This window comes from Lemur catta, chromosome 6 (assembly GCF_020740605.2).
Source record: "Lemur catta isolate mLemCat1 chromosome 6, mLemCat1.pri, whole genome shotgun sequence".
Taxonomy (NCBI): domain Eukaryota; kingdom Metazoa; phylum Chordata; class Mammalia; order Primates; family Lemuridae; genus Lemur; species Lemur catta.
In genome coordinates, this window is record NC_059133.1 from 79,033,905 (window position 1) to 79,046,230 (window position 12,326).

The 12,326-nt window shown below is 35.2% G+C and overlaps 1 protein-coding gene across 1 annotated transcript in view; it reads left to right on the forward strand.

The window, feature by feature from the left end:
• The window catches only part of SOX5 (SRY-box transcription factor 5), a 427,434-nt gene that overhangs the window by 395,267 nt on the left and 19,841 nt on the right, over nt 1-12,326 (forward strand). Inside the window, exon 11 of the mRNA XM_045554202.1 lies at nt 2,975-3,120. Within this exon, the coding sequence (XP_045410158.1) occupies nt 2,975-3,120 (146 nt within the window). The remainder of the gene's footprint in view (nt 1-2,974; nt 3,121-12,326) is intronic.

The following is a 12,326-nucleotide window of genomic DNA, read 5'->3' on the forward strand; positions in this document are numbered from 1 at the left end:
AAGACCAAGGGCAGCAGAAACAAAATTGTAGTGGGAATTGAAGAGTGAGGAGGAAATGGGAGAGTATGAGATAAAACATCTTTGAGAAGATTGACTTAGAAGGTAAAAAGAGAGATAGGGTTGGAAAGAAAGGGCCAAAGTTCAAGGAGGGACTTTATTTAGTTGTTTTAGGAGAAGAGGGAACCTTCAATAGTTAACAAGTTGAGATGGTAGAGATGGTAGAGATGATTAGGTAGATGACATAAATGAGAAGAGAATAATCTCATTATTCTCTTCTAATAATGAGAATTATTACTAGAGAAAATAATCAATGAAGAGTATAGAAATCTAGAACTCTAGAAGGGAAGGGAAGGGAAAAAATGGGCATAAATGGAGATAGATTTGAAGCTAGCAGAGGGTAGCAGAGAGGGTGGGGGAAGGAAGGTAAGAGTTTAGCCTTACTGGTCTTTCTAAAATCAAAGGCAAGGCCATTTGCTGAGAGAGAGAGGGAGTCAGCAGGGTTGAGGATTTGGTGACTATGATAAGAACAAGATATAAAGAACCAGCAAACAATCCTATTGAGATTGAATGTTATAATACATAAATGGCTTTATGATTTGACATCGCTGATAGAAATGTTAAAATTTCATATAGCATAACTAAAATTCAAGAGTCTCTGAAAGCAAGAATGTATATTTTAAAGCGAACCCCTATTTCTACATGCACACAAACACACACCTCGAATTGGAAATAGCCATTGCAGAATGAGGGTCTATCATTTACTCACCCTCATAATAATTTGCATTCCTCTTGCATGTATATTAATCATTTTTCCTACACAATGTTGTCTTGCCAGTCCCTAAAAAGCATAAAGAATTCATGCTTTTATTCAATTTCATGTGCCAAACCATTTCAAATATATTTGTGTCCTAGAGAAGCTAATTAGACTACATAGAAGCTAAATAGTCTACAAAAATGCATGGTGCCAGGTTGTATATAAACAAGGGGTTAGAGGATAGGAATCAGGCATATCCGCTTAAGATCTTACTAAATGAACATATCCCAAGACCATCACCGTCATATAAGAGCTGTATTTCTTTCTAGAGTAATGTTGTTCATGAACAGAATAAGTTCAAGAATAATACATTAAAAAGGTTGTACAGGAAAAACAAGTCAGGATGTTGAAGATAATATAAGGTTAAATACAATCATCTTTTATAGTAAATATTAACCCTAAAGGTCTGTCCTAAGTCTAAATAGTTGTTTTCAATTCATATTGTGTTTATAGTTAGCAGGGATGTTTTATTCTTTGAATAAGTTCCAATGAATTTAGCTCTGAAAGGCAAAATATATAATTGCTCTCAAGGTTCCCCTTTCTCTTGCCTACACTGGAACTTTTCTTTCTGCCTAAAAGAGATCAGAGGACCAAGTCTAGTCTGTGCATAGTAACTGGGGGAAAGGCATGGATCATTTAGAAACCTGCCAGCACTGAAGCGCTGCACTAATCTGACATCAGTTTCTTCAATAGAAATGTTTAAGCAGCAAGAAAATATTCTATGTTTTTTGGCAATCAACAGATCAGATAGAAGAGTCTAGCAATACAAAGAGGATGTGTAATCTGACATGATTAGACAAGGCTCTTTAGTACCAGAACATTCATAATTGAGACAAAGAAAGAGTATTAATAACACTTTCCTAACACGGCAGTTAGCCATTTTATATTTCCTTTCTTTAATCTTAGTGTTTTTCAACAAATCATGGGATTTAATAGCGTGTTTTGGCAGATTAGAGGATTTATGGCCCAGATGTTTTTTGTTCTAAAAATGGATTAGGGTGTAAAGTTTGCTGGAATCCATGGAACATGTTGAGGCAAGCCGGTCATTTTATGTGTGATTAGTGCCTGCCTTCTGTCTCACAGTCCCTCCATCTGTCACAATTCACCAATGGATCTGGTTAGATTTAGCCTCATGTCACAAACAAGTCCCTTTTCTGGGCAATTTCATATTACAGATTCATTTTATGCCATTTTATGCCCTAGTTAAAAGATAGGGAGAGAGAAAGATGAGATATTAGCTTTTCTTTAAATATTTGCAAAACAATCTTTTCCCATCAGTATTCTACCCTAATGTCACGCAGATCATCATACTAATGTGCATCGAATAAATAAATGACCAGTGTTAAAATTAAGTTAAAAATTAGTTTTGCTCCTTACACCTGTTATTCTTTAAAAATAATATTTTGCTAGTGTGTTTTAGTAACCATGGATTGTGGAGCTGCAGACACAAGCTGGTCATCTGACCGTCTTATTAAAAGTGTGAATTAAATGTGACTATAGTTAAGAGTAGCCACAATTTCTTATCAAAAAATTACAGGTGCTTGGTTACATTCTGTGCTTGATATTTAGCCCCTTAACTATTACAAGTTTGTATCCACAGCAAACCACTGCCACCTGTGGTTTATTTCACCATAAATGGATGTAGGGAGAAAATGCTCCTCTTTCAGTCAGTTAATAATGATCTACTCCTTCTGTATATAACAAACCTAATACAGTTATACACGGACTCTAAATTGACTTTTCTAATACTATGAGAGATTCAATAATTATAGTGATAATTATTAATACCTGTATCCTACGGTAACATTCAAATGTTCCTTGTATGAAAAAAAGCAAATATAAGTTTTATGTTTGCACTGCAAAATATTCAGATCAATAACTAAAACTTTGACTTAAAATTATATTTTAAATTTCTCTCCAAATATTTGGAAACAATCATATTTCACGTAAATACTATGTTTTTATTACAGATGTTTGGAAACATGTTTGTGTATGACTGTGTGAGTCAGTCATCATTCATTCACTCATTCATTCATTTCAGACAAATTGCACAGAGAAATTATTATATGCCAGTAATTAGCTGTTACACCCTAAAACAGTGATTTTTAGCCTGTCCGTGCATTAGTACAAAACATATCCTTGGATCTAATTCATTTTCAGGTTATTTAAATGACCATGATGCTGTCACCAAGGCAATCCAAGAAGCTCGGCAGATGAAGGAGCAACTTCGGCGGGAACAACAGGCGCTGGATGGGAAGGTAGCTGTTGTGAACAGTCTGGGTCTCAATAACTGCCGGACAGAAAAGGTCAGTTCATAAAATAACCTACTTGCCAGAAATTCTTAATAAAATTTCTTGAATGCTTTTCTTTTTTTATCTTTCCATCTTCTTACCATCCTCGGAACGATGATTTTTCCTTCCCTTTTTTCCCTCTATCAATACAGAAGGCCCCGTGCCCATCCTAATCAAAACCATCTGGAAATGGGAAGAGTTATAATTCTCTTTATCCAATGAATATCCCCCTTTATGCCACCAGCTTGTATTAAAATGAAATGGCATTTGAAATATCTGAGTCTGAGTAAAAGTTTTGCCTTACAGAGATGCTTAACTTGTATTGGGGATGAGCTGGATTTGAAAATGCTGAATCTTTTTTAATCAGCATAAGCTTGGATGATACCCATGCTCATATTCTAAGTATTTAGGATCCTGAGCTTGTCATAATATGTTTCCAGTACAGAGTATTGTCAAGTGTTGGGTGACTGCACAATTGAAAAATCTGACTTTTTCATAAAACAAAATGTGCCTTTTAAAACTATGACGTTATCCTTATACCTAAGTGAAACTTCTGAATTTGACTGAGATCTATAATGATTTCAAGCTCTTTTGTCTAAGTGTGTGTTGTATTTAATTTAAAAAAATATTATAAGTTATTTCAGAATCCCCAGAACCATGTGCTTCCTTTGGTAATATTTGATATGTTTTGAAGTGAAATTTTCAAGTGTTACCAAGTCCCCTTTGCACAATCCTATAGATAAATAAAGTAGATGAGAGAAAAAATGATCAGCTACTTAGCAGTGACTTGAAAATTAATCATCATGGGAAGCTTGTGCGTCAAACAACTGCCCAGAATGAGCAGATTGCTAATTTGGAGAGCTTTCCGGTTCCCAGGTTTTATATGGAGTTTGATGTCTAATCGCTAAGAATGCTGGCGATCTGTGTAGTGAAGATGAAATGTATGGGTGATCCTCTTGCAACTGCTTTTTCTCTGGTCCTAACGTGGATAAAAATTTAGGTTGAAGAAACTATTTTAATTCTGTTCTGTGTCCAGAGGGGAGGGCAGCGCGTGGGTCAGTATACATCCCCTGCAGTCTTACAACATAAGAAGGATGACATTGGTGCGGTGAGAAGGGCACAATATTTTTAAAGCCAAGCACCAAAAGGGAGAGGGAAAAGCAAAGTGACAGCTCTAAGAAGGAATGATAGCAAGCATAAAGGAATTTATATTCAAATATTTAAACATTCTTGAAAGGATGCTTGAACAGAAATTCCTTTTCTCTGCTCCCCATGTAGAAATGAGTTTAACACTCAGCCAGATGCTAATGCAAAGTGACTCAAGCTATTCCTCGCAAGCATAGCTAAATTGCCGTTATTTGTTAAGCGCATTGAATTCAGCTGTGGATACAGCAGTTGGTTGCATTCAGCAAGCATCTGTACCCTTTTTTTTTTAATCCTCCAAAGCAGAGACAACTCTACCTATCTCCCCCCTCTCTTCCCCAGTGCTGGCTGGGAATTGTCAAGTGACAACCGACCAAATCCTTTTGGACAAGAAGCCTTCATCCTGAGTTCTATATACTTGCAAAACAGGCCTTGTGGTTGGATCAGGGAGCCCATTAAAAACACTTTGATGGTATGGAAATTCATCTTCATGAAGCTCCTAGGCCCCTAAGCAGCATGCTGTTTAGCTGTGGTTACAGATCAGTCATTCACATCGGAGGGCAATAATTGTGCTGACGGCTTGTAAGGCAATGGAAGTACATAAAATAATCCCGGGCCCTCCACCATGGCACTGTGAGTTAATCTTCTCTAATACAGATCAGCTGTTGTTCTAACACATGACTTTATGCTGGCTCCAGTGACTCTGCACAGCCTTTTGATTAAGTAACAGGAGTGGAACCATCTGCATTCACTTTATTCCATACTTGTCCATTGTTAGGGGACCTTATTTTCACTTCTTGTTCCACCTCCACAATCATACTTTATTTTATTTCTCTGATTAGCACCTCCTATTTGGGTTGTAGGAGTGAGCGTTGCCTCTGTTGAAAGCTACTGCATCAAATTTCCTTTCTCTTTTGTAGAGTTATAACAGCTATTTTTTTAAATCTATTTTTTAAGTAATACCTGCCAAACCTACGGCCAGTTAAGGTATCTCTAGTCTCAAGAAGGTTATCGCTCACAAATCTGTTCACCATGCACTGTCAACGTAGTTGAATTACACCTTGAACTATAGACTTATGCTTGTATGGATTTTAAGTGAAAATATTAAATTATGAAAATGAAGCAGTTCCATTACTATAATAGTATGACAAACTCTTGTAATGTATAAGTAAATGTTTTCAACCAAAGGATCTGAATTATCTCAACCTTTATGTTACTCTGACACCTGAGCATGAAACTGAGATTATTGAAGCAGGTATTACTATAGTGTGTGGTTGACTTTTCCTGTTGAACTAGCTTGGGTGTCATTTCTACAGTATTAACGATTGATCTCTGTGTAATTCATGGGAATGAGATAATAATGTCATATTTATATCTTTGAATTAGTAATTAGTCATCATTAGCACTTACCATGTATTAGGGTCTGTGCTGTGTACTGGAGGTATTGTATTGAACCAAAAAATATGGGCTCTGCCTTCATAGAGCTTATAGTATAGGTCAAATTATTTGATGGTTAATAATTGCATATTGATGTGTGAAAGCTCACCTATAGGAATTGAAGAAAGACTCATATTGCTTAGTACATCAGATCAATTATATATGTGAGTTCACAAAGGTAGATACTTATTCTTCTACATGAACCAACATCACTGTGCATATTGTGTTGTCATTTTTCTAGTACCTACCTTTTTATTAAAATTTTATAATCACTCAGAGTTACCTATGGGCAGTGCATATATGGATCAATAATTGGTTTGAAATTTTGCTTCATAGTTCTTAATGAAAGCCATAAACAACATGATAAATTCCTCTTATATTTTGCACTATCATCTTCTCATATCATTTACATCCCGAAAGAAGGGCATTTTTCTATCTAAAATAACACACCTAACTCCTTAAACCCACAAAGTATGTGAAACGTAAGGAATGGGGGAGATAAAGCAGAAAGAAAGATGGCAGGGAGCCAGGAGAAAGGAAAAGGGAAAAGGAAAAAAATTCAGCCCGGTGCTTCCTATTAGTCTAAAAGATAATAGATATTATGACCTGAGCTCCAGATAATTGGAATCTTGTAGTAGAGACCCAATTTCTTGAGTACACAAATTTAACACACATTAACTTTTCCTCACATCTCCAATAGCCAACATGGTTGTCCCAACTACAAGGTCTTAATTCTGAAAAGCTGTAATTGGACAGTGAAAACAATTAGAGGTGTGAAGATAGGGACGAATGTTTTTCCAGTGACATGTACCAAAACACATCATGAAAATCATTTTTACTGAAACACATTTTAATTGAAGACTTCTAAAAGATTTTTTTTTATTTCTTTACTTTTCTTGGAAGTGTTTCAACATACCCAAGAACTATGTGTCAGGTTTCTTGGAAACTCTGGGACACAGTGTTATTTATAATTGTCATCTCTAGTTAATTATAGACTGATTGTATATTCAAATAATGTTATCTTTTACCACACAGCTCTGTTACAGATTAGTGTTCTGGATGAAAAAGTCAGCTTCTCAGGTAGGAAGTAACAGAAAGAAGCTTTTCATACATTTGTTTTATTAATAAAAACAAAAAACAAAAACACCCCCTTTGCTTCATTAACAACCAAATGGCACAATGTTGTCCATACAATCAACTGCATACTAGGTTCCTAACCTTATACTTGAAAGTATCCATACCTTATAGGAGATCATAAAAATCTCAGTTGTTGTCAGCCTGATCCCACCAGGCAGTGTTAATACAACAGAGACCCCGTGCACTGAGTTGAAATGAGGAATGGACCAGAAGTTCTCCAGCCTGTTCCCCTCACTCCAGATGTGGTTATCCTAAGAAGACTATGCCTATACTGTAGTATCTGTTAAAAATGTATTTCACTACATGCATCAGGAAATCTAAATACAGTAGTTTAAACAAATAGTGTTTAATTTTTATGACATGAAGTTTGGGAGTAGAAGGTTGGTTCGTTAACTAAGTGGTATGAGGGTTGAAATCTCTGTGATTCTTTGGATTTTCCTCTTTGGGTCACAAAATGGTGACTATTCCATCCATGTGAAGGCAAGCAGATTCAGGAAGGGGAAGTTTTTTCTTTGCTAACTTCATTCTTCATTCATATAGAGATGTTTCATTCCTCTTCTCAAGCTGCCTTCCACAAACATCTCATTGGTTAGAACTGGGTCCAGCTGTTGGGTAGGAAAAGGCAATTGTCAGGCACATTATAAAAATGATAAAAGCTCACAAATGCTTCCTTCACGAAACTAGTTTGTTTTGTTTGTTTTATAATTGTTGCCATCTCTCTATCTTTCGCTCTTCCACTATCACATGTCCAGGCCTTAGACTTTGTCTGGGATTCGTAAAGAATTAAACGACAAGCATGTGCACAAGAAAACATTGTTTGATGACAGGTTAAGTCTATGAAAGTGTGTTCACACACATGCTGTATACGTGTTAAGACTGACTTCTGTATTGCTTTTCTTATGTAAAACAGATGTCACTCACAAAAATAAGCATGCAAATGTATGCATATATTTCTTAAGGTAGGGAATTTATTCACCAAACATTAATTGCCTACAGTGTACCTAGAATACAAACAGGTATGCATACTATGAATTCATCTCTAACTGTAAATCATAGCTGGAATGTCTGTCTTTTCCTCCTGAGCTTCAACAAAAATTCTTTGCAGATTTCTATAAAATAAGGTGAAAATTTGGTAAATAACATGTTTATTATAAATTAGAATTTACTCAATAATGGCACCAGTTTCTCTTTTTGATTATTTGTCAATCATATTCATAAGAAGCCTTACCACAGATTATATAGGCTGGTTGTAAACAAAGGTTAATTTTATTACTCTGGCACTTGGAAACTCTTCTATTACAACCTCTTCTTTTCTGTCATTGTCAACCCTTTTCTTTTTCCCTTTAACAGCGTGCCAAACATGAAATGACAGTGACCAATGTTGACTTAATGTGGATGTTTAATAATGAAAAAAAGTGTGTCATTCCCAGCATTAGTTACAAATGGCAGTAAGTGTATCGGATGGCAGCCCTGTAATAATTTTCCATCCATCATTCTTTCCTGATGCGTCACTGGCTATCTGATGGATGGGGCGAGCAGTGTTAACTCTTCAGAAACTGACACAGTGTATGTAGTTCAGCATTATCTAACACATGCTCCTCTCCCTAAGATAAGGAGAAGGCCTGTGAGGAATTGCGAATTACAGGCTTTGCTTTGAAAAAGGGAATGTGAAGGAACTCATGCCTCTCCATTCAGTGGAAGATGCGCAATTAGTGATGTATGGATGGCTGTTGTAAATGTTGCCTTTAGCTAAAATGAATTTGAGAAGTCAAATTAGAACTAGATGTTTCAATAGCTAGAGAAAAACTTTACAAAGGATGTAGACATGTTAGGTAAATCCTTCTGAAGGAAATGAGATAGATCTTTCCAATATTGTGGAGATTTTACTTAGGGTGTGTGTGTGTGTGTGTGTTTAAAAAAAATGTTCCAAATCTTCTAAATCCTCTAGTTAGAATTTGCCTAGGAACAAATTAAAATAACACCAGTGATTAATATTTTCTCTTTATAAAAATGAACATATATTATTTTTTATTCTCTATATTTATATATTTATTTGGTGACTTTAATTAAAAGATACACAAAATCTGAAATTGAATATGTGCCTTCTTATTATTGAAGTCTCTCTACTCTGAAAATTTATATAAAATGGATGGGGAACTGCTTTCTAGGCAACTTATTATTAGAAAATCTAGACCAGCTTTTTATGTGCAAGTTGGCATTTGATCCTTAGGTTTTCTTTCCTTTTGTTTTTCATTCATAAAACCTTCTTAATTTTTAGTGTCTTAGCTAGGGAACACTTCTTATGGGACAAGAAGGGAGAGGAAAACCCCTTAGTGAATATTATCAGCACAGAGCAGCCAGTTTTCAAAAACCATGACAAAAAGGCAAATAGGTATTATGTCATCACCCATCCATCACTCTATATGTCAGCCTTTCAATAATTCCAATCGACATTCTCGACAGGCTGATGCAAGTTAAAGGGGCTGTTTGTTTCTAGAAATTGAGTATAGGCTGTCTATAGCCTTTTGTTCCAGACGGTTTTCTTCTGTGTCTTTTCATTTCTTTCCTTTTCTTTCTTTTCTTTTTGGGGGTATTTAATTGAAATACATGCCGAGTTTGCAGACTGCAAAGATCAGAGCTGTTTTCGTCCAGCAGTGGTAACTATGCATTAAACATTTTGATTTGTTTGAGCTTGAAGTTTAGTCCTTTTTTGCCATTTGCTTCATGGAGTTTGTGTATATTTACAGCCTCTGCATTTAATGGCCACATGCCTTATTTTCACAGATGGCCAGTGGAAGACTTTTTCTTTCTCTTAGTATAGCCCGCTTTCAGTTTTGCTACATTTGTCACAGTGCCACTACTTGCAGCTAGCAAGTGCCCACGCTTGGTGGGGAGCAATTATGGTGTGAGTTTTTAAGGAGCTTTTTAAAGGTTTTTTTTTTTCCAGTAAACTTTTTATGGTTTAATTTTCAAGCCTAGAAAAGCTGTGCATGTTTTCAAACAGAGAGTCTTGTGTTCTTTACATCATTCTGGTAGAGGGGTTAGTGCAGGATGGTCCAATAAAATGAAGACTCATAGGGCATGCCAAATTGGGGTTTCAGAGAGATACCCACAGGCCTCTCGGATAATTGAAATTGTCTATTTGTTTAAGGATTCGAGGATATGCTCACAATAGTATTCCTGAAAAAAGCAAGTTTCAAAACACTATGTAGAGAATGATGTAGGTATTTGTAACTTCTATTTTCATGATTCATAGATAAAAGACTAGGAGAATATATAATAAAATGTAAACAATAGTTATGCCAACGTCATGGGGTTATAAATTTACATATGTATGCCTCTGTTTCTGAACTTCCTAAATTTTCAATAAGTAACATAAAACTCACTTTCATTATTGGACCAGAAGTGTTAATTTGAAAAACCTGGCCTATCAAAAAATGGTCTTTCTTTTCTTTCTCCCTTTATCCATTCCTCCTTCTCGAGATCAAATAGCTGTCTTCAAGACAGCTACACAGTAAGACATGGAAATAATTAAAAAGAAGTTTGTTTTTCAGTTACCCTCTTATATTTAGTAGATGTATGGTATTCTTTATTGTATGTATTGCAAGCTATTTTACCAATATGGATTAAAATTATCAAGAAAATATTCTGAATTTAGCATTTATTTCAAAGGGTCTCATCTAATCTTTCCTATCATACCTTTTCTCCTCTTTTACAAATAAGAAAAACTTGCTTATGCCTATGAGTTACAGGAGTAATAATGACGATTGGTATTTAATTTGTACCTTACAATTTTCAGTGCTTTCACATCAGATTTCAGTCTCACTCTGTAATATAAGAACATTATTCTTTGTTTTAAAATTTCTTAAAAGCTTGAGATTTGAGAAGATTGGAGGAATTCAAGTGGTAGATCAGTTTTTGAACCTAGCTTTTTAATGGACCGTGGTGAGGGAGTTCCAGAAAGTAACCTGGTGCCTGTTCAGTTAGCTTGTGCCCCAGCATTGGTCGTGTGTATTTGTATTTGTTAGCACATTTTTTAGGCTTTACTGTGAAAATCTCATTTAAGCAACCACCATCTCCACAATTTGTACATCTTTTTCTTTTCCCAATACTTTGTTTTTCCTGTTTCTGCTCCTTTCCTAGCTCTTCCTTTCTCTGCCACACACTGGCCTCTTCACTAGAGAATGAGCTAGGAAAGCAAAAAGAATATATTCAATCTTATTTACTTTGCTTCTCCTAGCAGCTCTGATAAAACATGTGGTGAAGTTTTAGCTGTTCATTAAAATAAGATATTAAATATCTATTCTAATCTATCTTTTTCTCTCTCTGCCCAAAACTACCACGGATAATTGAAAAGTGAACTATAACCCTGATGTGCCTATTTCCATTTGTCTGACCCAGCATTTCCAAACCAAGCCATGAGTCTTTAAAATAGTCCAATTATATTTATTTAACTAAAGTAACTATTGGCTAGTGAAGCTACATTTATAAGAATACTCACAGTTTTATAGCTTTTATTCTTTGAAAAGGAAAAATTAAAGAGAACAATCCTATATGTTTCTGTAGCTCAGTAACTGAGTTGCACATTGTTTATAGGACAATTATCATCAGACAACATTCTAGTTTTCTGTTTACATCTGTGCATTCCTCCCACCTACTGGACATCCTGTGTCAGTTATGAATTCTATTATTTTTCTTTGCTGGCCTCCTAATTTTCTTACATTAACCCTTCTGATTTGACTCAGATCGTACAGTACATCTGTCTGCCCAGGTTCGAAAGAAAAACAAAGCAGTTTTTTTAGACATTGGCTGAATCCTGACCACATATACAGAATTTAAAATCACAGGGTTTAGTTTTTCCCGTCCTGCCTTCTTCCCTCTTCTAGGTGTACATACCATAAGCACCATGATGACAAAGAAGCAAGGGCCAGTATTTTACTGTGACAATATTCATATGTACCTTTTTTGTGAATTATTTGTTTTTTTACACATGCCTTTGAGTGGCTTTTTTATACATTACACACCTGGGACATAGAGACTTTTCTCCATGGCAGTGTTTTCCTGTTTTAAGGACTAAATAAGTAATGTTGAATTTGACATAAAACTGCTTATTTAACAAAATACTTGAATTTGTAAGTCTGATTATTATTGGACAGTCTTCTCCAATACATCGGAATAGCTATAATATTTTTTTTCATAATTTGACATATCTTCCTTGAATTTAAGAAAAGAATTATAGAATTATTTATTATAAAAAGAGTGGCTTTAAGTATTGAAGCTTATCAATTAACAACTTTTGAGGAAATTATCATTTATGGGTAGAGAAAATGTACAGTTATGATAGATTACACAAGACCATGAAAAGAGTGGGAAGAGAAAATCAATAATGGTTATGAGTAAATAAATATCTGAAGAACCTCCATGATTAAAAAGAATCAAGACCAATTATTTGTGAAATATTTATCAGAATATTTCAGTTTTGTTATATAAAGTCCAGTCAAATA